Source organism: Miniopterus natalensis, chromosome 5, assembly GCF_054644295.1.
Source record: "Miniopterus natalensis isolate mMinNat1 chromosome 5, mMinNat1.hap1, whole genome shotgun sequence".
Taxonomy (NCBI): Eukaryota; Metazoa; Chordata; class Mammalia; order Chiroptera; family Miniopteridae; genus Miniopterus; species Miniopterus natalensis.
Window position 1 is genome coordinate 34,482,038 of NC_142085.1, and position 26,034 is coordinate 34,508,071.

Sequence of the window (26,034 nt, forward strand, 5' to 3'; positions counted from 1 at the left end):
GGCGACGTGTACGCCGTGACGTCAGAGCAAGGTGGCGGCGCCCTGAAGTTGACTCCGGTGTCCTCACGTTTGCGCCCCGCTTGTGTCAGGTTTAGAGGCAGACAGACTCCGCCTTTCTCCAACCATGTTCTCCCTCCGAGGTTGTGGTCGCTGGATCGCGGCTTCCCTCACCAAACAGCACCTTCCTGTGGCCCGGCTCAGCGGTGACAGCGCTGCGCCCGGGACGCCGCACTTCGACGTGATAGTCATCGGTGGAGGACACGCGGGGACGGAGGCTGCGGCCGCTGCCGCGCGCTGCGGCTCGCGGACTCTGCTGCTCACGCACCGCGTGGACACGATCGGTGAGGAGCGCGGCTGGTGTGGAGCTTCGCGTAGGGCGCAAGTTGCGACTAATCCCCTTCTCCCCCACCCAGTGCCAGATGGGGGCAATCTATTCCCTCTCCCAAGGCAAGGTGCTCATATGTTTAGTTTGTCTGTTTTCTTTAGGTCAGATGTCCTGTAATCCTTCCTTTGGTGGCATCGGAAAGGGGCATTTAATGAGGGAGGTCGATGCTTTGGACGGCCTGTGTTCCCGAATCTGTGACCAGTCTGGTGTACACTACAAAGTATTAAACCGGCGTAAGGGACCAGCAGTTTGGGGTCTGAGAGCTCAAATTGATAGGAAACTCTATAAACAGAACATGCAGGTAAGAATAGGGTACGGAGACAAGAGAGAGTGTAGTGATCCTTTAACTGTTGTTTCAACTTGCGTTCCGTTTTGACAGAAAGAAATTCTAAATACACCACTGCTGACCGTTCAGGAGGGAGCTGTAGAAGATCTTATTCTTACAGAACCAGAACCTGAGCACACTGGGAAATGCCGCGTCAGTGGTGTTGTTTTGGGTATGTGCTAGTTATAGTTGATAATAGCAGTATCAGACTCCATGTAAGCAAATTTATTTTAGAGCAGAGTATGGAGATGTTTTACTTATTCTAGGAAATTGTATAAAAAAATCATAATTCTTTCATTCTGGCCTTTGTGCAGCTTAGTCAAATTCTGGGCTCATCTGTACCATGTGTAGGACTTTAGCCTGCGTAAGTGTCTTTTTTCTCTTGGTTTTTCTGTTGTACTTTTTAATTTTCCTAGCTCTGACCTTAAATTTTTTAAGCTTATGTTTTATAAGATTGTTTTATGTTTTTTATTTAAGAGTTTTGTATTAATTTTTTAATCAAAATAACACATACACTTAATTTTTATAAAAATCAAACAATTTAAAAGTTTGTATAGATAATTACTTCTGTATCCCCTCTATAAACCTAATAGTTCAGTTTTCTAAGCTGTCACTTCTGATCTATACTCATATATTTCTCAACAATATGCTTATATTTTCACTCCCTAAATTATCAGTCTAGTATCTGTTAACTTTTTAATGGTGGCTCTCTTTACTCCCCTCCTTTCCTTCCCTCTACCCTTCTATATAATTATACCATAAATTTTGGTTGATAATATTTACATTATTGTGATTATTTAAATATTGTTCATTATAGATCCAAGTAGTGTATTGTTTGTTTTCTTTCATATACCTCTTTGTTTTGCCTTGGGTTAATAATTGCTTTATTTTTTATTTTCTTATTTTACCTGTGTACCTATTCAACTTTTTCATCAGGAAAAAAACACGATCATTTTCTCAATGCTCAAATAATCTATCAATTCCATTGTTTTCTTTGATGCTTCCCTTCCAGAAATACCAACTTCCACAATCCTCCACAACTCATCTACTATAATCAGGACAATTGCTGTCTAGGCCTTCTACACAGATGTCATTTTGAGACTTCCTTTCACTACTTTGCTGTGTTGCATCATCCCTTGTTTCCTGGGACTTCAGTCTGTCTCTTTCTTACTACCCTGTTTTGCTAGAGCACATCTTCCAGTAGCTTCCTAAGAAAAGACTCATGTAGGTTTTTGAGTCCTTGTATATCTACACATGTATTATTCTCCCCTTAGACTTGACTCTTAGTTTGGCTGAGAATAGAATTCTAGTTTAAATCTTTTTTCCTGAGAATTTTGACAGTCTTGCTCCCCGATTTTCTGGCTTCCGGTTTTGTTGTGAAGAAGCTCAGTACATATTGACTTAAATTATTTTGTACATGATTTTTACCCCCCTTTCTGAAAGCTTCTAGGTTTTTGTACGTGTCTCTGGTGTTCTGAAATTTTTTTTTTTTTTTTAAATATATCTTTATTGATTTCAGAGAGAGGAAAGGAGGGGAGAGAGAGATAGAAACATCAATGATGAGTCATTGATCGAGCCCGCAACCCGGGCATGTGCCCTGACCGGCAATCGAACCCCGATTGCCTGGATCCTAGGTCCACGCTCAACCGCTGAGCCACACCCGGCCGGGCTGGTGTTCTGAAATTTTAAAATGATATCCCTCGGTGTGTTCTTTATTCATTCATTGTGGTGTGGAGTACTAGGTATTCTCCCTAAACGCGAAATCTGACCTTGATTTCTGGGATATTTCTTTCTATTATTTCTCCATGCTCTTTTTCTGTAACTCCTTATCCCTTTGTGGATTGGTCTTCTAGGTTTCTTCCATTTTTTATATTTTGTCATTTTGCCACACTTTTTTTTTTTAAATGCCTTTATTGATTTCAGAGAGAGGAAGGGAGAGTGAGAGATAGAAACGTCAATGATGAGAGTAATTGATTGGCTTCCTCCTGCACTGTCCCCAGGAGTGAGCCGGCAACCAGGGCATCGAACTGAGTTCTCCTGGATCATAGGTAGATGCTAACCACTGAGCCACGCCGGCCAGGCCATTTTGCCATACTTTCTTAGGAGACTTCCTTAATGTTATTGTCCGAATCCTTGTAACGAATTTTTAAAATTTATATTTTCATTTCTATACACTGTCTTTTTTTTTCTGGTTGTTTCTTTTTTATTTTTATTTATTTGTTTTACTTTTTTATTTGTTAATGAGAGAGAGAGAGAGAGAAACTTGGCGTATCAGGATGATGCTCTAACCAACTGAGCTTCCCAGCCAGGGCTGATTGTTTTGTTTTTTTTTAGCATCTTGTTCTTGGTTTCTGAATTAGACATCTTCTGTAATCTATATAAAGATTTTTTTATTTTATTTTTTTAAATATATCTTTATTGATTTCATAGAGAGGAAAGGAGAGGGAGAGAAACATCCATGATGAGAGAGTCAGGGATCGGCTGCCTCCTGCACGCCCCTGACTGGGGATTGAGCCCGCAACCCGGGCATGTGCCCTGACCAGGAATCGAACCCCAATCTCCTGGATCCTAGGTTGACGCTCAACCACTGAGCCACACCTGGCCGGGCTATATAAAGATTTTAATGATCAATTTTTGAAGTTTCCTTCTGATTTATGTATTTTCTTCAGATTTCTTTATTCTGCTTATTTGGGCTACTTACTTTCATGTACACAACTTTTTTTAAGTGTCTAGGGAACTTTGGTTGTCTGTTGAGATTTTTAAAAAGGAGGCACTAAAACAGTGGTTGGAAGATTTGTGAGTTCACAGTTAATGTTATTGCTTGGCTCATTCTCTGGTGATTAGGGACTGAACTGGCCTTTTTGTTGGGGAACTCCCAAATGTCGATGTCTGTTAGTTCTCAGAATGCCTGCTAGCATTCTGGAAACAAAATGGTGAGAGGAACTGTGCTGGAGAAACTCATCATTTAAAATACAGATCTTGACTTAATTTCCTATTATAAAACTAATTTTTACTGTAGATTTATTAGTGTTTTTTTAAATAGGAAATACATATACATGATAAATAGTTTAAAGGGGACAAAAGAATATGGAGTGAAAAAGTGGTCTCTCTGGCATCTTGTCCCCAGCCAGTCAGTTTTCTTCTTCAGGAGCATTCCTACTTTCTTGTGTAGTCTTTCTATCTGTGTATATATATATATATGTATCTTCAAGTATGCGTGTGTGTGTGTGTGTGTGTGTGAGAGACACAGCAACATATTATACACACAGTTCTTTACTTTTTTTTTTAACCACTCAGTCTGTTTTGCTTTGCATTTAGGAGCTATGTTTCTTTTTTAAAAGCTTGTATTTTTTGTTCTAGTGATTATTTTAATAATTGTGATTTTATATAGTATGCTTAATCTTCTTTCTCTTCTGTCAATGTTTATTGACTTCCCTCTATGAACAGTTACTAAATTAGTTTTATTTTCATTTCCTTTTCTCTCTTCTGCCTCCTTTCCTCTTCAGATTTAATGACTATATTGTTTTTATTTGTGTACACTTTTATACCTTTAAATTATTTATGCTTTTGTTACTTAATTTTGTATCTTTAAATGCTGTTTTTTTACCCTGTCTGTATTTTATAAGCTCAATAATACAATTTTTATTTTAGTAAAGTGTACATAGTATAAAACTTGCCATTTTAACCAGTTTTAAGTGTACAATTCAGTGCCATTAAGTACATCCACAGTGTTGTACAACTGTCACCACTGTCCATTTTGCTAACTTTCTCATCCTAAATTGAAACTCTGTACCCATTACCCAGTAACTCCCCATCACCCGAAGAATAAACCTAAACTTTCCTGTAAGGAAATCTGTCTGCAGATATAAACCTTTATGTGTAGATTTTAACTAGTTCTCTTAATTTCAGCCCCAAGCTTCATTCCTACATTCCTCAGTTCTCCAGTTTCTGGGCCTTTGTAGAGCAAATTAGTTTTTCCCTATTGGTGTATTCTCTTCAGATTCTTGATTTCTAGCCTTCTGCCCTTTGCTAGATTAATTATCACTCCTCCAGCCATTGTTTGTTTTCCAAAAATATTTTGAAATGTCTCATCTTTTGACATGTTTTCTCCCATTCATTGTTCTTGTGGTCTTATATCTTTGTGGCCCCTTTATTTAATTTTCTTGGAGTTTCAAGAGGGAGAGGAATTATATGAGGTAGTCTATCAGATTTAACCAGAAATCTAACATTAATTAATTTTTAAAATCAACTGATTTAATCATTTTCAGTGCTGGTATAATTTTAGGAACATGTGAATTGGTGGTAGCACATTATGTTCTACCTCCCAGCTTTCTTGGATTCTAGAGATTGATACCATACAGCCTTTTTACTCATTTAAAATTATTTCTCAAGTTTCTAAATGTAAAGTTTTTCTGTAGTTCTAATGTAAGATAGTCACATTCCAATTTGATCCATGGTAACAATTAGAACATGATTTTTACTCTTTCCTATCCTTTAGTGGATGGAAGCAAAGTATATGCAGACAGCGTGATTCTGACTACTGGGACATTTCTGAGAGGCGTGATTGTAATTGGGTTGGAGATGCATCCAGCAGGACGTTTAGGGGATCAGCCTTCCATAGGGTTGGCTCAGACTCTAGAGAAGTTGGGGTTTGTGGTGGGAAGATTGAAGACTGGAACTCCACCCCGAATTGCCAAAGAGTCCATTAATTTCAGCATTCTAAACAAGCAGACACCAGATAATCCATCCATACCATTCAGCTTTATTAATGAAACAGTGTGGATCAAGGTAAGATAATTTATGAAAATCTGGCTTTACAGCTAAATATTTACTATTCACAGCAGGCTATAGCCTAATCCTTCCTTCCTCCCTCCCTTCCTTCTTTCCTTTTCTCCTCCTCCTGCTCCCTCGTTCTCTCTCTGTCTGTCTGTCTGTCTCTCTCACTTTATGTCACTATTACTCAGGGTGCAAAAAAATGACCTTAAAAAGATTAGCTGATTTGACTGGGCCATTTCCCCCATATGTTTTTAAATTTCATTACTTCAATAACTTCACCTATTTAAACTTTTTGAAATAATCTCAGACCTACAGAAAAGTTGCAAGACAAACCAATCTCCTATAAACCATTGAAATTTACTCATTGCTAATATTTTATATTTATATCTTTCTCTAGATATATATAATATAGTATAACACAGTAGTACTATATACACATTTATTCTTACTCTTCCTTTTTTTCTGAAACATTTGAGAGCAAGTTGCAAAGATCATGACCTTTTGCCCCTAAATACTTCCGTCTATATCTCAACTAAGCACAAAAACATCCTCCTATGTAACCTCAATGCAGCGATGAAATTTGGGGAATTTCACATTGATATAATAGTGTTATCTAATATACAGTCCAGTCAGATTTTGCTAATTTTCCTAACTGTCTTTTATAGCAAACTTTTTTTGTTCTTCAGTCTAGGATCATATATTGCATTTAATTATCATTTCTCTTTAATCTGAAACAGTTCTTCAGTCTTTCATGATACTGACATTTTTTGAGTACAGGTTACTTTGGTTTATCTTTTGAATATTAAAAAAAAGCATATTGTGTTTTTAGAAGTGAGGACTAATAATTGACGGTCCTAGTTTCTTGTGAGTGTTATCCTAATGAATAGCTTAAAATAGTTTTTTTTGAAAAGCCACTTTTATATTGTTGCTTTGGGAAAATGTGAATTGTGATGATACTTTCTTGGTATGTGTATTTTTAAACTTTTATTATAAAATTTTAAGTTTACAGAAAGTAGAAGAAATAGTATAATGAGTCTCTGTGTGTCTATCACCCAGCTTCAACAAATAACTTCTTTTGGCATTCTTGTTTTCTCTTTCCTCAACACTTTTTTTTTTTAATTGTTACCTGAGGGTATTTTTTCCATCGCTTTTCAGAGAGAGTAGAAGGGGGAAGGGGGGGACATCAATTGGTTGCCTCCTGCACATGCTCCGACCGGGGCCAGGGATGGAGCCTGCAACCGAGGTACATGCCCTTGGCTGGAATTGAACCCAGGACCCTTCAGTCCATGGGCCAATGCTCTGACCACTGAGCAAAACTGGCTAGGGCCTCATCACTTTCTTCATACTGAGTTTAAGCAGCAATCCCAGACATCATATCATTTCATTTATAAATACATTGGTATATGTCTTTAACAGATAAAAACTGCAAAAATTAACCACAATACCATTACCACACCCAGCAAAACATAATTTCTTAACATCATCCAATATTCAGTGTTTAGTTTTCCTTGGTTGTTTTTTACCATTGTTTTAAAGTGTTTATTTAAAATGTTTACAGTTTATTTTAAATGTTTCTGTATAGTTGTTTTATTTGAACCAGCAACCAAATAAGGTTCATACATTGCATTGGATACTATGCCTTATAATATCTTTTTTTTTTTTGACATTTATGTGTGGAAGAAATAGTCATTTATTCTCTAGATTCAACATTCTAGATTTGTCTGATTTCATCCCTCTGGTACCTTAAGCATGCTTCTCTATCCTCTGTATTTCCTGTAAACTGGTAAATCTAGAAGCTTGCTTAAATTTATGTTCATCTTTTGGGTTGTTTTTGGCAAGAATATTTCATAAGTAGTACTTGGCAGTATGCATAGATTTAATATCTAGAAAAGTAAGTGCATATTATGTGTGCAATTATTTGCATAAGAGGGAAACTAGTAGAGAAGCAAAAGTGTTATAACTAATTCATCTGTTCTAGCCAGAAGATCAGCTGCCATGTTATTTGACTCACACCAATCCTAAAGTGGATGAGATTGTCCTTGAGAACCTGCACCTTAATAGTCACATCAAGGAAACTACAAGAGGACCCAGGTAAGGACAAAGTATCACTGCTCAGTTACTTTAAGGAATGATGCCAACCCTCTTTTGTTTGTTTCATTTTTTTATTTCAATGTCCTGTTTTAGATACTGTCCTTCCATTGAATCAAAGGTTTTGCGTTTTCCAAACCGTATACATCAGGTTTGGTTGGAACCTGAAGGAATAGATTCTGACCTCATCTACCCCCAAGGGTTATCTGTGACGCTACCAGCTGAATTACAAGAGAAAATGATTACATGTATCAGAGGCTTGGAGAAAGCCAAAATGATCCAGCCAGGTAAAGAGAATCACAGCTGCCCTTTAGTAGGAGCTCAGCATTGCGTTAGCAGACAGTGTGGAGATCTTAGCTACATTCATGGTTGCTTATAGCCTTAGAAGACAAAACCCAACATCTGTGCATTTAAAATAGTCTTCCTTTTTGAAGAGCATTTAATGATATTATTTGGATCTCTACACTGAGGCAAATCCAGCTCTGTTTTTACTTATTTTGTACCATTTATTCTTTGATCAGGCTATGGTGTTCAGTATGATTACTTAGACCCCCGTCAGATCACTCCTTCTCTAGAGACTCATTTGGTGCAACGGCTCTTCTTTGCTGGACAGATAAATGGCACTACTGGTTATGAGGAAGCTGCAGCTCAAGTAAGAGTTTGTTCAAATATTAATGTAAACAGAAAGGGACTATTTAGTCAGTGTTCCTCCTAATGTCTGTTATGATAATTACATAGATCTTCGGTACAACTCATATCTAATAGAAGACAGTTCTGTTTTCAGGGTATATGAAGATGGCTACTGTATACAATAGGATTTTAAAAACACTTGTGGCTTAATACTCTTTTAAAATAACTATTGAAAAATGATCATATATTATTCCTTTTAAGTGAGAAGTTATATTATTTTTATTTGTAAGTGGAAAAAGGCTAGAAAAGTTTTTAGGGATGTATTTTGAAAACAATGAACCATAGTGTTGTAAAGTGGTACATTACCCATATTGTTTTTGTATAAGGTTCAGATTTTCTACCTCTAGTCTATCCCTTCTGGGTAGTGCCTGCTTTCTTACTACCCCATGCTTTTCCCAGGTAGTGTTCTGAATAGGATAGCTCTTTGTTCAGTTCATAATGGCCTTTTAAACATTTCAGTCCTCTTGTAGGGTGTGATAGCTGGAATCAATGCAAGTCTTCGGGTCAGACAAAAACCTCCTTTTGTCGTTAGCCGTACAGAAGGCTACATAGGAGTCTTGATTGATGACCTCACCACACTGGGCACCAACGAACCATACCGAATGTTTACCAGCCGAGCCGAGTTCCGTTTGTCACTGCGCCCTGATAATGCCGACACCCGCCTCACGTTCCGAGGTAACTCTTCACTGAGTCTGCCAACCAGATTTTACTCTTCCTTCAGACGTCTCTCATTGTGTTCTCTCCTGCCCTCTTCTAGGGTATAAGGAAGCTGGCTGTGTGTCCCAACAAAGATATGAAAGAGCTTCTTGGATGAAGTCGTCTTTAGAAGAAGGCATTTCTATGCTAAAATCCATTGAATTTTCAAATTCTAAATGGAAAAAGTTAATCCCAGAGGCTTCTATAAGTATGAGTAAAAGTGTATCTCTCAGGTATGTTTTTTTTTTTTTAGCATATATATGGTTTATTATAAGGAAGTGGTGGCTTCTGTAATTATGGAGAGGGCATTTCCTAAGATGTGCAGAGCGAGCTGGCAAGCTGGAGATCCAGAGAGTCAGTGACCTAGTTCCTGTCCAAGTCTGAAGGCCTGAGAACCGGGCCCAATAGAGTTGTCTGAAACAGCTCTGAAAGCTGGCAGGCCCACAAAGAGCCGATGTCTTACTTGAGTCTAAAGGCAGGAAAAGCAAATGTCTTTGGCCGTTCAGGCAGGAGGACTTCTCTCTTGCTCTGGGAAAGCCAGCCTTTTTGTTTTATCTCGTCCTTTGACGTGGGGTAGGGCCCACCAACATTAGGAAGGGCAATCTGCTCTGTTCAGTCTTCTGATTTAAATGTTAATCTCACCCAAAAACATTCTCACAGGAACATCAGGTATGCATTTTTAATATGAATTACAGAATTTACAAATTACAGGATTTACAGAAAAATGAGATCATTTCATAGAGACTTGAAAGACTCCCTATTCATTTTTTAAAAATTTGTCTTTATTATTGAAAGTATTACAGATGTCCCTTTTTTTTCCCCAGTGACCCCCTCCTCTCCAGGCCTTCACCACACTATTGTCTGTGTCCATGGGTTATGCATATATGGTTCTTTGGTTAATCTCTTCCCGCCCCCCACCCTTCCCGCTGAGATTCTTCAGTCTGTTGCATGGTTCTATGTCTGTGGATGTATTTTGTCAGTTTATTTTGTTCATTAGATTTCACTTATAAGTGTTATGTGATATTTGTCTTTCTCTAACTGGCTTATTTTGCTTAGCATAATAGTCTCCAGATCCCTCCATGTTGTCTCAAAGGATAAGAGATCCTTCTTTTTACAGCCATACAGTATTCCATTGTGTAAATGTACCACAGCTTTTTTATCCACTCACTACTAATGGGCACTTGGAATGTTTCCAGATCTTAGCTATTGTAAATAGTGCTGCTATGAACATATGGGTTCTTTCATATATATTCTTTTTAAATGGTGTTTTGGGATTCTTAGGATATATTCCTAGAAGGAGATCATTGGGTCCAAAGGCAGTTCCACTTTTAATTTTTTGAGGAGCCTCCGTACTGATTTCCACAGTGGCTGTACCAGTCTGCATGCACCAACAGTGTACTGGGGCCTGGCTAGTGTTGCTCAGTGGTTGAGCATTGACTTATGATCTAGGAGATTGTGGTTCAATTCCCGGCCAGGGCTTGTGCCTAGGTTGTGCGGGGGCATGCAGGAGGCAGCCAGTCAGTGACTCTCATCATTGATGTTTCTATCTATCTCTCCCCACTTCCCTTCCTCTCTCTCTGAAATCAATAAAGACATATTTAAAAAAACCCAAAAACAAAAAAAACACTGTACTAGGGTTCCCTTTTCTCCACATCCACACTGGCACTTGTTTGTTGATTTATTGATAGCAGCCATTCTGGCAGGTGTGAGATGATACCTCATTGTCATTTTAATTTGCATCTCTCTGATGATTAGTGACTTTGAGCATTTCTTCATGTGTCTGTTTGCCATCTGTATGTCCTCTTTGGAGAAGTGTCTATTCAGGTCCTTTGCCCATTTTTTAATTGGATTGTTTGTCTTCCTGGGGTTGAGGTGTATGAGTTCTTTGTTTTTTTTGGAAATTAAACCCTTATCAGATGTATTATTGGCAAATATGTTCTCCCATAAAGTAGGCTCCCTTTTCATTTTATTGATGGTTTCTTTTGCTCTGCAGCTTTTTATTTTGATGTAGTTCCATTTGTTAGTTTTTGCCTTTGTTTCCCTTGCTCTAGGCGATGTATTGGTGAAAATAGTCCTATGTGAGATATCTGAGATTTTACTGCCTATGTTTTCTTCTAGGATTTTTATGGTTTCATGTCTTACATTTACGTCTTTTAACCATTTTGAGTTTATTCTTGTTTATGGTGTAAGTTGGTGGTTTAATTTCATTTTTTTGCATATACCTGTTCAATTTTCCAACACCACTTATTGAAGAGACTATCTTTACTCTATTGTTTGCTCTTACCTCCTTTGTTAAATATTAATTGGCCATATTGGTGTGGGTTGATTTTTGGGGTCTGTGTTCTGTTTCATTGGCCTGTATGCCTGTTCTTGTGCCAGTACCAGACTGTTTTGAATACAGTGACTTTGTAGTATAGTTTGATATCTGGTGTTGTGATCCCTCCAACTTTGTTTTTTTCCCCTCAAGATTGTTGTGGCTATTCGGGGTCTTTTTTGGTTCCATATAAATTTTTGGAATATTTGTTCTAGATCTGTGAAATATGCTGTTGGTATTTTAATAGGGCTTGTATTGAATCTGTAGATTGCTCTCGGCAGTATGGACATTTTAATGATGTTAATTCTTCCAATCCATGAACATGGTATATGCTTCCACTTTTTTGTGTTTTCATTTCCTTTTTCAATGTCCTATAGTTTTCCGAGTACAAGTCTTTTATCTCCTTGGTTAAGTTTATTCCCAGGTATCCTATTATTTTTGTTGCAATGGTAAATGGGATTGTGTTTTTAGTTTCTCCTTCTGAGGGTTCATTATTGCTGTATAAAAATTCCATCAATTTCTGGGTGTTAATTTTGTATCCTGCTACTTTGCTAAATTTATTAAATCTAGCAGTTTTTTGGTGGAGTCTTTAGGGTTTTCTATGTACAATATCATATCATCTGTGAATAAAGACAGTTTTAGTTCCTCCTTTCCAATTTGGATGCCTTATATTTTTTCTTGTCTGATCACTATGGCTAGGACTTCCAGTACTATATTGAATATGAGTGGTGAAAGCAGACAGCCTTGTCTTCTTCCTGATCTTAAGGGAAATGCTTTTAGTTTTTGCCCATTGAGTATGATGTTGGCTGTTAAGCAGATTTTTAATTACAGTAACTAATTATTAAAGAACCTGCATAGTAGTCACCCAAATCAGAGGATCTCATTCATAGGAATGACAGCCTGATTCACAAATAAGGGTGATAGATATATTTGTTTACCAGCTAAGTGGCATCAAGAAATGGTAGTAGTATAAAAAGTTTATAATTGTAATTCACTCAATTTTCTAGCTCTTGTTTTGTTTAAATTTAGGAGGGTTCACATTATTTCAAACTTTGCACAAAGAATTTATAACATGTTTTGTTTTGATCAAATATCGTAAAAAATCAAATTTATGTTATCAAAATTTGAATTAGAATTTGCATTAAATGTGACTAATATATATTGAGGTCATAGTGAAAGCAGGGGAAGTGATTGTTTTCAACTCAGTTTAAAATGCTAATTGATGATAAAATATGTAAAAGGAAGCTATAGTTTTATATTTTTACCAAACAAATCCCATGATTAAAGTGATTTTTTTTTTAAATAATTTGCGTCCTAGCTGGTTTGGCTCAGTGGTTAGAGCATCAGCCTGTGGACTGAAGTGTCCCAGGTTCAATTCTGGCCAAGGGCACATACCTCTGTTGCAGGCTTGATCCCCGGTCCCAGTCAGGGTGCATGCAGGAGGCAACTAATTGATGTGTCCCTATCACATTGATGTTTCTCTCTCCCTCTCTCTCCTTCTCTCCCTCCCTCCCTCCCTTCTACTGTCTCTGAAAAGTAATGGAAAAAATATCCTCGGGTGAGGGTAAAAAAATAAATAAATTTGGCTAAATGCTTTCCTTTTTAATTTGGGTCTTTCCCTTCAGGGGGAAACAGGGCCCCAGTTCTGCTGAAATTTGATTTCAGCAGAATATTCACAGCCTGGCATTCAGCCTCTCTAAATGGCCTCACTTCTTTCTAATTTCCCCCCCCCCTTTTTTAAAAAAAAATGTTATATTTTGATTACAGTTGACATTCAATATCCTAAATGAACTTACTTTATCAATGCCTAGATATATAAAACTAAAAAGATAGAAAGTTGGTCTAAATACATTGATTGCTTTTACTGTATACGTGCCAGTCTTTGTGCTGAGCACTGACAAGTTGAACCAGACTTTGAGCAGGCATTTTAACCAGAGAGATACACAAATGCATGTGCACACTTGTTTTCTGTCAGGAGTATAAGGAAACCCAATGATGTGTTAGGTAGCTCAGAAGTTTTCTTGTCTTCTGTTGAAGTCTGAGAACTTATCCTTTCTGTGCCAGTCCTCTGTACTCCGAGGCTTAGGCTTGATTCAAAGCATGTATTGAAGTTTGGACCTGAGAACAACTCCAAGCCTTGTAAACAAATGATTATTTTTTTATAAGTTAGATGGTCAAGGACTTTTCTTTGAGGTCACAATACTGCTAGATTCTAAGGTAACTCTTTTTTTGGTTAGTCATTAGGAGGTGTGTTCCACTATGTTCTATAATTTCTGAAAAGATTGATAACCATTACCTTTTTGGAGCTTCATGTTCTGTAGCTTCAGTATAGCTTATCTGATGAGGCCTCTGTAATTAGGTGTCCAGTTCTTTATGGGGAGAGAATTTCTGGGCTTTCTTAGAGCAGGTCTTCTGAGGGACAGATGAATCAAACATATGCAAAACGTGATAACACATGACTCTGATAATAGAGTGAGCTATAAAGAAGGTTGGTGGGAGGCCTGGGAATACTTGGGACCCCTGGATGGGCAGGTCTGACTTTCTGTTGACTTGATAATGAATAAAAATAAAATGAATTAAGGCAGTAAATATAGGGAAACTGTACAGATCCGTGAGGCCTCATGAGAACCAAACAAAATGAGAGGGAAACTGCAGAATATTTTTGCAGTCTTGGAGCAAGCAGAAGACCTCCTTCAGCTGGTTCTGAGCATGCAAAGGATGACTCATTTACAGAACATGGGCTTAAATGGCTATGGCTTAGATGTAAATTCTTAGGGAATTCAGTCGAACCCTTGTTATCAGGATATTTTTTCCTTACAACAAAGGAAGACAAATGGATTATAGCAATGCAACCTTTACCAACAACTCATTTCTCATGACAAAGGAAGGGAGTTGGGGAGAATCACATACATCTCATTGAGGTTCTACTGTGTTGCAGATGCTGCTGCATTTGTTCACTGTCCTTGGAAAAAATTAGGTATCTTTTGATATTATTTATTCTGAGATGATTAATTCCAAGGAATCCTGTACTTAATCTGTCTTATGTGATATGGACCCTTATGATGATGAAATTTTTCTGTATTTGCAGAGCTCTGGATGTTCTGAAGTACGAGGAAGTTGACATGGACTTATTGGCCAAGGCTGTTCCAGAGCCCTTGAAGAAGTACACTCAATGTAGAGAGCTAGCTGAAAGACTGAAAATAGAAGGTAGAAAATACTTCTTTTACTTAAGATGCCTATATATACTGTCTCTCTTCCATTTGTACAAATTATGAATCGACAGCAGATCCATTAAGAGCTCTATTTAAGAGGATCCATTATTACTATAGGACCAGCATAGTCTTAGTTTCTGTGCTACTTAAAGTGGGCTTCCCAGGCTAGGAGCATTGTAACAGGCTAGGAATGCAGAATCTCAGGCTCCACCCCAGACCCACTGAGTGAGCATCTGCATTTTAACAAGATCCCCATGTGATTAGTATGCACATTTCAAGTTTAGGAACTGCTACTGTAAAGCTCTTCTTTTTAAAAAAAAAAAAAAAAGGCCAGCCGGTTTAGCTCAACAGTTGAGCATCAACCTATGATCCAGGAGATCAAGGTTTGATAACTGGTCAGGGCATATGCCCAGGTTTCAGGCTCTATCCCCAGCAGGGGGCATGCAGGAGGCAGCTAATCAATGACTCATCATTGATGTTTCTATCTCTCTTTCCCTCTCCCTTCCTCTCTCTCAAATCAATAAAAATATATTTAAAAAAATTTTTTTTTCTTCTTCCCTTTTACAGTTTCCCCATATAAATTTTTTTTTTTAATTCTCACTCAAGAATATTTTTTCCATTGCTTTTTTCAGAGAGAATGGAAGGGAGAGAGAGAGAGAAACATTGATGTGAGAAAGACACGTTGATTGGTTGCCTCCTGCATGCACCCCAACCAGGTGGGGATCCAGTCTACCGAGGTATATGCCCTTGGCCGGAGTTGAACCCAAGACCCTCAGTCTGCAGGCTGATGCTCTAACCACTGAGAAAAACTGTGTAGGGCTTTTTTAAAAAAATTTATTTTATTGTTGAGAGTATTACAGATGTCCCCCACCCCCACCCCCACCCCGTTGCCCCTCTTCTCCCATCTCCCACCCTACCCCAGGCTTTCACCTGTCTATTGTCTGTGCCCATGGACTGTTCATATATGCTTATAAGTTCTTTGGTTAATCTCTTCCCACCCTCCTTCCTGCCTTCCCTCTGAGATCTGTCAGTCTGTGTCATGCTTCCATGTCTGTGACCCTATCTTGTTTGTTTATTTATTTTGTTCTTTAGATTCCGCATATAAGTGATACCATGTAATATTTGTCTTTCTCTGACTGGCTTATTTTGCTTAGCATAATATTCTCCAGGTCCACCATGCTGTCCTAATGGGTACGAGATCCTTCTTTTTTATAGCTGCATAGTATTCCATGGTGTAAATGTCCCACAGCTTTTTTATCCACTCATCTACTGATGGGTACTTGAGCTGTTTCCAGATCTTAGCAATTGTAAATAGTGCTGCTATGAACATAGGAGTGCATAATGTTCTAATAATGAGAAAAGTTATACTGTGTTTGGCTTTGACAATATACTTGAATAGTCTACCATTAACAGGTACTTATTTTGTATCAGGCAAAGAAATCCATACTGTAGATCAGTGTATTGACCATCAAAGTCACAGATGACTTTTAAAAAGGTTTTCATTATGAAACATTTCAAACATAAAAATACTGATAATAAGGTAGAGGATGTTTTTTCCTGGGGTGGAAAATTATGTGGAGAAAAAGGGAACAGAATGAGATGGGGAGAACAGTAGGAAAAGTTGGATGATGATGCGCTGTCCAAATAAGGAAAGGACTTTAAGCTCCTTGGGGCCCAGCGAAGGTGGTAAGAATGCCACATTCCTTCTAGCAGTGGCATTTTCTATCAGTTCCAGAGAGGTCTACCACCATGCTATGCTTTAGCTACATTTATAGGATGAACCAAGTGCTGCCTGCCATCCCACCATGCAAGTTAACAGGAGTCTAGCAAAAAAAAGGAAACCCATCTAAACTGTAGAATCATTCTTTTAAATGACTAGACACTAGTAGTATACTAATGTATAAAAAGTAATATTGACCTTTTGTTTCAATATCACGGTTTCTCTGTTAAATGAAAATTACTGTATTGAACATTGAGGCTCTTAGCACTGGAAAAAGGTGATTAAATTCTATATTTTAAACTTAGTTTGCAATTTAATTTGTCCAATAAATCACCAGGTTCAGGTTAGAATAATCCAGAATAATTATCTGTAACTTGTTTGTACATAAAGACTCTAATTTATATACATGGCTTAAAAGAAACCACACTAGAGCCCTGGCCAGTTTGGCTCAGTAGTTAGCGCTTTGACCCTTGGACTGAAGGGTCCTGGGTTCAGTTCTGGCGAAGAGCACATACCTCTGTTGCAGGCTCTATCCCCAACCCTGTCGGGGTGTGTGGGAGGCAACCAGTCAATGTGTCCCTCTAACATTAATGTTTCTCTCTCTCTGAAAAGCAATGGAAAAAATATCCGTGGGTGAGGATTAAAAAAAAAAAATTTAAAAAACCCCATACTGGATTAAAATATAACCTATAACATATCAGTGGTTTTCAAATTACTTCACAGATCCTCCACTAGGTGACAAGCTTCTTGAGGGCAGAAATCAATTTCAGATTCTTTGTATTATCTCTCATGTTTTGCTACATACATACTTGAAAGATTAAATAAGTGCATTGTAACATATAGTATCTCATTTATATTCCATGATCCCTTGCCGAGTCTATTCATGAGTCATAAAGCTGTATTACCATTTGTCATACTAAATTATTATATTACCATGTTGTATTAAGCCCTTTACAAGCATTATTTCATTTGATACTTACAACTGTCCTGTGAAGGATACGTATTAGCATTATTACCTTAATTTTACGGATAAATGGTAACTTGCCCAAGAACAAAACTGGTGAGTGGCAGAGCTGGGATTTGAACCTAGCTTGTCTGACCATAAGGCCTGTGCATTTCACAAATACCCTATGTTTTTATAAAGACCATCAGAAGTCATCTAGGTCAGCCTTTAAATTTTCTAAATAAAGTACCTGAGACCCAGAAAGATGGTTATGTGCCCATAGTTAGAAAGTAATTGATCGGTAGAGCCAAACTCAGAGCTGAGATTTTTCTGGCTGCCAGTCAAGTGATGGAAACAGGTGCTACCAAAATCCTTAGGGAAGATTTGCTTTCTTGAACAGGACAGAATGACTACCTCAATTTACATTTTAAAATAGGTTTTGAATTTATATTTCTAAGAACAGAGTGCTTTAATTACAAAATAATGGTTTTGAATTATCTTTCTAATTTTACTTCTGAATAAAACCTTAGTTAAATTACTTATATTATGAGTTATCATCTAAGAAGCTTTAAACTTTTTAAAAATTATAGTTTTATATGTTCATAATTCAGAACTGTTTTCTTAAAGAAACATCTGGCCTTTAGCACTTAAAATTCAAAACTATAGCCTACTGAGGGAGATGTTCCACCAAAATTTGCACTGCAAAGAAACTCAGTTTCTCTTAATTTTCCAAATTTCTGAAATGAAAAGGGCATGCAGTAAACTACCAGACAATGTTGTAGTTAATATGTAAGATACCCCCTCTGTTTTAGCTTTAATTTCCTCCTCTGCAAAAGGGAACACATACTCCACCTACCTCATGGTGTTGAGATAAGTGCTGAATGAGATAATGTAGCAAAAGCTCTTTATAGATTGTAAAAAGCTATAAAAATGTAACTTATTAATATAACCTGAGTATCATAACATAATTAATTTTGTTCACCAGCCACTTATGAATTAGTATTGCTCTATCAGCAACAAGAAATAAAGAACATTCAGCGAGATGAAGCTCTCCAACTGCCAAAAGACCTAGATTATTTGACTCTCAGGGATGTGTCTTTGTCCTATGAAGTTCGAGAGAAGCTACATTTAAGTCGCCCACAGACGGTAAGAAAACAGGCAATGGATAGGAACAGGTCATAAATTAAGACCCAGTGCTTTAATTTCTTTAAACCTGGAGTTACCATGGCCACATAACTAATGGTTTATTTCATCATAAACTTAACCTCTTATTTTCAATATCTCTTTCTGTAACAGATGTCAATATATTTTTATGAGAGGTGGAAAAACTGTTTAAATAACTAGAAGTCAAGAATTCGGTTGATAATAATTCAGTGATTTTCAAGTCACTACTCGGATCCCTCTCTAGGGGTTCCATAGTGTGGCCTTGGGAGCTTCTAGGAGAAAGAGCGGAGCCAAAGAGGTTCCCCGCCCCATGCTTTAGCCTGAGTGTGTGTGTGTGCGCGCGCGCGCATGCATGCACATGCTCACGCACACACGCACACATCTGTAAACATCTATAAAAACCTTTAGAGTGCATAGTACTGAACTTCTAATAAATATTTAAAGTCTGATAGGCTGGATTTATTGATTCTAAGATGTACATTTTAACATCTCTGAACTGAGTTGTATCTTAAAAATTGGTGGTGTCTCATAGTTTAATGAGCAGTGGGGTTTTATTGTTGTTTTTAGTAGTGGTTCATAACAAAAAAGGAGCATTTAACAAAAATATGGTCTGTAAAAAATTTTTTTAATGATTTTCAAAGGAAGGAGTGATTCAGTCAATATAATATGGTGTTTTTCGCAGTGGTCATCATGGAAACTAGGCAAACAAGCCTTAAATTTTATACCTCTGTATATACTGTTTGTTTTTTAGTTATATTTTTATGGATAGTCATAGGCTGCACTGCCCAGGATGATAACCACTAGCCAAATAGACCATTTACATTAATTAAAATTTTTTAAAAATTAAAATTCAACTCTTCAGTCATACTAGCCACATTTGAGGTGCTCAGTAGATACATATGGTTAGTGGCTACCATGTTGGGCAGTGCATTGTAACAGTGCAAATGTTATAGAAAATTTCCATTATCCCAGAAATTCAGTTGGACAGCACTGATAATCAAGCTCACAATCCCTTATCCACAGTTCTAAAAAACATAAAGCTCTGATAAATGTTTGCTGCAGACTTATTTGGTGGCAAAAGTTACCTGAACTGGCATGAGGCTATTTAGTGTTTGCAGCACTTAGAGTTAATATTCATGTATTTCATTGTAAAAATATAACAGAAATATTGAGATTAATTATAGGGTGCTGCCTAACACACTGCTGGGGGTGTTACATTAGTTTAATGAAAAGAAAAAGTAGGAATTCTAACATCTGTTAGTTGTGTGATCTTGGACAAGTCATTTTAATTTCTTTAAGCCTCAATTGTCCCATTCTTTTAAAAAACGAAGATATTAATAATAATCACATTTCCTTTATAGAGTTATTTTGAAAACATTAATAGTTTTGAAAATATTTTATAAACTGTAATATACAAATTGTTACTGGGACGAAAATTTTATTTGACATAGCTCACTTTATGGTTTTCTTGTGGTTTTAATTTATAGATTGGGGCTGCTAGTCGTATACCTGGAGTGACACCTGCTGCCATCGTCAATCTGCTCAGATTTGTGAAGACCACTCAGCAAAGACAGGCAGCTATGAATGAGTTGCCCAAAACTGATCAATACTTAGGTGATACAGACATACTTGAAGAGAGACAGTTATAGCTTTCTGTTCATAGAAGACTTTTAATCAATGTAAGATTGTAGGTAGAAGATAAGCATTTCTCTTTGACACCTGTTAAAATAACCTTATTAGCTATTATGGCTTTGTCATTAATTTACGAAGAAGACAGATATCACTGTGCTTTTTTTGTGTATCTGAAAAAATACTCTTTTTCTCAGGTGCTCTAATACATTGAGCTTATTAATATAACTTTGTGCAAAGTTCATTGAAGAGAGATATAGTGGCCCTGGCTGGTGTGGCTCAGTTGGTTGGACGATGTCCCGTGCACTGAAAGGTTGCAGATTCGATTCCTGGTGAGGGCACATACCCGGGTTGCAGGCTCGATCCCCAATCCCTGGTAGGGGGCATGCAGGAGGCAGGTGATTGATATTTCACTCACATCGATGTTTCTCTCTCCGTTTCTCTTCCTCTCTCTCTGAAATCAATTTTAAAAATCTTAGAGTGAAAGGGAGAGAGGAGGGACCTAAAACTAAAGCTGAAAAAAAAATCTTCATTTGCAGATTTGCCTACTCATAAGGACTTTGTCCATTAAATGTACCAAATTAAAATTCTTATCTTACAACTTATTTTGAAGGTTATCAGTCTTCTGTGTGGTTATGCTAGATTAGGAGGCAGTTTCAGAGCCCTCAAATTCTTAGGGGTCTAAGAATTTGAAATTGCACAAAATTATTAAGAATCATTCAGCTAATTTCCAATATTGGAATGTAGTATGGAGGGTGGAAGTTGACTTCTAAGATTTCTGTACTTCTGCAGGAAATCCTCACCAGTAATTTAATTGTCTTTGAACATTAATGAATGTTCATTAATTCCTATAAAATAGAAGGATTGGAAATCATCATAGTTTTCTATCATCCACAATATAGAAAACTTCTTGGTAACCTGGTTAAGGCAGAATAAAGTAAAGGAAGGGAGAATAAAGTAAGGGTAGTTATTTTATATCATAAAATTTTTTTTTATGAAACTGTCATGGCCACTATTTTTTAACATCGAAGGCAAATCCATAGTAATTGGGGACTAGTGTTTCCCTGTTTTTAAATCAGAGTTGACAGAAAAACCAGAATGATGCTGACATTCCTCTTCCTCTCCAATACTTCCATCGTATATAGTCACAGGATTAGGGTGGGAAGGCCAACTGGGCCCTTTGGTTGGCTCCTTAGACACCTAGACCTTTCTGGGGAGACTGGAGGAAACAGCCAAGTGGGCCAGAGGACCCTACTTGTCTCTGGAAATGCCAACTCAGATCTGTCATCAGCCTAGAGACGCTCCAATGTCAGCTTCAGGCCAAAGCAGATACTAAGATAGTTCTAAGAACCCTGAAGTCACTTTGACTACAGATCTAGGTGTTAAGCCTGATTATGGATTGAGGCAGCCAAATATCTTGCTATAGTTGTATATGGCCACTAGTTGGATATAGCTCAGTTTTCATGCGTTTGTTTCATGTAACTTTAGTTTTTCAATAAAGCAGTCAAGATCAGTAGCAAGTAAAAAGTACTTGAGCCCTGACCTGTGTGGATCAGTGGTTAGAGTGTTAGCCTGTGCACTGAAGGGTCGTGGGTTTGATTCTAGTCAAGGGTAGAACCTGTGTTGCAGATTCAGTCCCCGGCCCTGGTTGGGGCACATGCAGGAGGCAACCAATCCATGTGTCTCTCTCAAATCTGTTTCCATCTCTCTCTCCTTCTTTCCCCCTCTCTCCCTTCCACTCTCTCTAAAAAAAAAAAAAAAAAAAAAAAAAAAAATCAATGGAAGAAATATCCTCAGGTGAGGATTAACAAAACAACAACAGAAAAGTACTTGTAACGCTGGGTCATTTAGCAGTAATAAATTTTTTTTTTTTTTAAATTTTATTGTTTAAAGTATTACAGGCGCTCCCTTTTTTTTCTCCATTGATCCCCTCCACCTTGCATCTGCCCATAAATTCTTTTTGATACACGATTTAGTAATTTCAAAAAATGGTAACTTTCCTTTTAGTCATAGGTTTTCAGGGCAGAGGCAATGTATATTATAATAATACAATATATTTTTTAAAATAAGCTATTTTGCCAGTTATTTAGCACTAGAAAGGAAACCACTGTTTTTAAACTCTTCTTTCTGATTAAATACAAGATAAAAGCAGTGAATGGAGTGCTTGTTGAGTGGCATATAACAAAAATTTATTTTGAGGAAATGGAAAGTTCCTAAATTCTTTGAGTGTTTCTTGACAGTTGTAATTTGGGACTAGTGACACTACACAAAGAAATTTAAGTTTTGTAATGCAACTCCATTACAGTAGTAACTCTCACTGAAAAATGTTCAATGAAAAACATTTGTTATAGGTTCTGCCATTTAGTTTAGGATGTGAAACTTCTTTAAATCTACAATTTAAAATAATATTTTAACTTGTACAAAATTACCTGACTTAAGAGAATATTTTAAAACGGTCTATCTACTGGTGCTGCTAGCCAGAAGTGCTATTGACTAGGATGCCCTAGGAAAAGATCAGGTAAGAAGCGACCTTTCTCAGTCCAGTTATTTCATAGAAATCCCCCAACAATGACAATAGTCAGCCTCCAACAGAAGTTGGCCAGACTTGTAATTTCTTCTGCCCACCATAGACCACAGTGCCTAGTAGTTATAAAGTTCATTTCAACAGAAACACCAAAATAAAAAGAGGAAACAGCTAGGAGACTAAGCATTTGTAAAATCATTGGGGGAGGGAGAGGGAGGGAGGATGAAGATAGGAACCTATGCTAAATTAAACCATCATAGCCTTGAATTACAAAGTTACTTTGTAGCCAAGAGTTTGGGTTTTATTATTACGTGTTTTAAAAATTATCATTTTTGAGTTTGAACCTATATTGGAATAGCCATGGCCTTTCCACTTCAGAAATACTAGCTTCGAAAAGAATGCCCTGTCCAAGGGAAGTGGTCAGCAATACCAGGAAAGCTGCCAAAAGTGACTAGAGGTTCATTTAGAGCAGGCAGAACCGCTTATGCTGGAAGGCACAGAGTGAAGATAAACCGTTCCCTTTAGGCTCCCTCTTCACAGTGCTCCTACTGTTGCACTTCATTCCACCTTAATTTTTAATATCTATCTTACTTTAACCTCTTAACAAGATAAAAGCCTCCTGAATGCAGGTAATGCCATAGTTGTAGACACTCAAGACATGCTTTTTGAATGAAAATGAATGAATGAATGAATGAATGAATGAATGAATGAATGAATGAATGAATGAATACTACTAAAGGTAAAAGATGGCAGAATTAAAACTTAACTGAATAAATGGAATAAAAATATTTATGACACAAATATGAAGAACTACATACTTTTGTGTCTTCCTTTCTCTTTCTCCACGACTCTTCTGTCTTTACATTCTCTACAGCTTCATTTCCTCCCTACATGGACTGTCCCTGCTGGCACTGCTCCTAATATGAGATTGAGCTTATTTTTATGATATTTATTTATTTTACTTAAGCAGATTTTTTAGTATTTCCTAATTTAAAAGCCACATGAAAGACACAACAGAGTAAAAGGGCAGTTCATGGGATGGAAGAAAATATTTGCAAATCATATATCTGACAAGTGGTTAATATTTAGAATATATGAAAGACTCCTATAATAACAACAACAGTTAAAAAACGGGCAAAGGACTTAAATAGCCATTTCTCCAGAGGAGATATATAAATGGCCAATAACCACATGAAAAGATGCTCAACTGTTACTAGCCATTCTGAAAATGCAAATCAAAACCACAATGAAATGCCATCTCACACCTATGAGGATGGCTATCATGAAACAGTAAATAACAAGTGTTGGCAGGGCTGTGGAAAAAGTGGAACCCTTATGTACTATTGGTGGAAATGTAAAACAGTACAGCAGCTATAGAAAGCAGTATGACAGTTCTCTCAAAAATTAGAAGTGGAATTACTATATGATCCAACAATTCCACTCCTAGCTATATACCCAAAAGGATTGAAGTCAGGGTCTTAATGACCCTTGAACAGGTCATGTTCATAGCAGCATTATTCACAACAGCCAAAAGGTGGAAGCAACCTAAGTGTCCATCAACAGATGTATGGATTAACAAAATATATAAATAAAATGGAATATTTTTCAGCCTTTAAAGGAAGGAAATTCTGACACACTACAACATGGATGAATTTGGAGGACATTTAACTAAGTGAAATAAGCCAGTCACAAAAGGACAAATACTGTATGATTTCATTTATATGAGGTACCTAGCGTAGAATGGTGGTTGCCAGGAATTGTGGGAGGGAGGAATGGGAAGTTTACTGTTTAGTGGGTACAGAGTCTCAGTTTTGCAAGGTGAAGTGTTTTGGAGGAAGATTGTGGTGATGGTTGCACAACACTGAGTGTGCTTAATGCCATTCTATACTTAAACATGGTTAACATGGTAAATTTTGTTTTTTACAATTATTCTTTTATAATTTTTAAAAGCACCAAGTGAATTAATTTGTATATGTATCTCAAGACTCCAAAACTTTTGTTTATTTATTGGTAATTTATCCCCTGCTTATTTGTATTTTTTTTTAATATTTTCATTGATTTCAGAGAGGAAGGGAGAGGGGGGGAGAGAGAGAAACATCAATGAGGAGCTCGATCCTGCAACCTGGGCATGTGCCCTGACCGGGAATTAGAACTGTGACCTCTTGGTTCATAGGTCGACGCTCAAACACTGAGCCATGCCAGCTAGGCTAGTTCAGACATTTTAAAGAAAACAATTCAAGATTAAAGATAAACTGAGGAAACAGCAGATTATACTCAAAGGTTAAATTCTAGCTCAGAGCTTCCTGGAAATGATACAGTTCCGTCTCATCAAGGGGACCAGGAAAAAATTTTTTCCTATTAAAATCTAAAAGCAATTTATCACATGATCCCTTAGGTAAAACAGTGCTTCCATTAGTGATTTTATAAAAGTAGTTACCACTTAATGTTTGCTGTGTGCCAGATGTGAAGTGTTTTTACATGCATTATTACACTTAAGCCCATGACAAAGCTGTTCCCTGTTCCAGAGACAAGGGAAACAGGATTTGGAGACATTAAGTAAACACTGCTAGTTGTATTCCCAATAACCATGTCTGTCCACTGCCCTCTGCCTTGCCAAAGGAACCGTTGTTTTGTTTTATTCCCTTCTGAAGCCCAGGAGCTAAATCTTCATTAGTTTAAACCTGTTTTGGTCATTGCAGTCCCCCCAGTGTTAGGCCTGAGGCTGGTGTGAAGCTGACGCAATGAATTGTAAAGAGAGTGTCCTGGGTGGCTTCTTTACCATTAAAAAGAGCACTTTTTTTTTTTTTTTTAATGTTTTTATTGATTTCAAAGAAAGCAAGGGAGAGAGATAGAAACATCGATCAGAGAGAGTCACCGATTGATGCCTCCTGCACACCCCGTACTGGAGATCAATCCCGCAACCCATGCGTGTACCCTGAGCAGGAATCGAACCCTGATGTCCTGGTTCATAGGTCAGTGCTCAACCACTGAGCCATGCCAGCTGGGCGAGCACCTCTTAAGGTGAGGAAAATGTTCTGAAATCAGATTGTGATGGTTGCACAGTTCTGTGGCGATACTAAACACCATTGAATTGTACACTTTCAAAGGGTGAATTTTCTAGTATGATGACACATCAATAAGCTGTTATGTAAAAAACAAACAAAACAAACATAAAGGAATATATGATTGGCAAGCCCTTGAGCAATGATTCTTAAATCTTATTGGATATCAGAATTCCCAGTAGAGCTTATTAAAGTAGATGGCCAAGCCTTATCACAAGCAATTCTAATTCAGTTGGCCTGGAAAGGTCTTGGCTTCTGTGTTTAACAAGCTCCATAGGTTATTCTGATGTCCAGCCAACCGTGAGAACCACTAGCTTGCCTCAGTAAATATCTATTGTCTCAGCTGCTTTTGGCAGAAACTAAATTGCAGTTAATTTTACAAGTGTGTGCTGGCTCAGGAACCTAGAATACAAATAATGCAGAAAACAAAACTTGTATTCTAGTACAGAAATTCAAATCTAATGAAACTCCATGTTCCAGTGAGAGGTGGGCTGTGATGATTTGTG

The 26,034-nt window shown here is 37.4% G+C and overlaps 1 protein-coding gene across 1 annotated transcript; it reads left to right on the plus strand.

The window, feature by feature from the left end:
* The first annotated feature begins 63 nt into the window (after nucleotides 1–63).
* MTO1 (mitochondrial tRNA translation optimization 1) lies at nucleotides 64–24,456 on the plus strand. The gene is made up of 12 exons (XM_016205742.2): nucleotides 64–341; nucleotides 487–686; nucleotides 765–882; nucleotides 5,209–5,498; nucleotides 7,465–7,577; nucleotides 7,671–7,861; nucleotides 8,096–8,226; nucleotides 8,735–8,939; nucleotides 9,022–9,193; nucleotides 14,363–14,481; nucleotides 18,135–18,295; nucleotides 19,801–24,456. The coding sequence occupies exons 1-12, from the start codon at nucleotides 125–127 to the stop codon at nucleotides 19,960–19,962; spliced, it is 2,079 nt and encodes a 692-aa protein (XP_016061228.1). The 5' UTR covers nucleotides 64–124; the 3' UTR covers nucleotides 19,963–24,456.
* The last annotated feature ends 1,578 nt before the right edge of the window (nucleotides 24,457–26,034 follow it).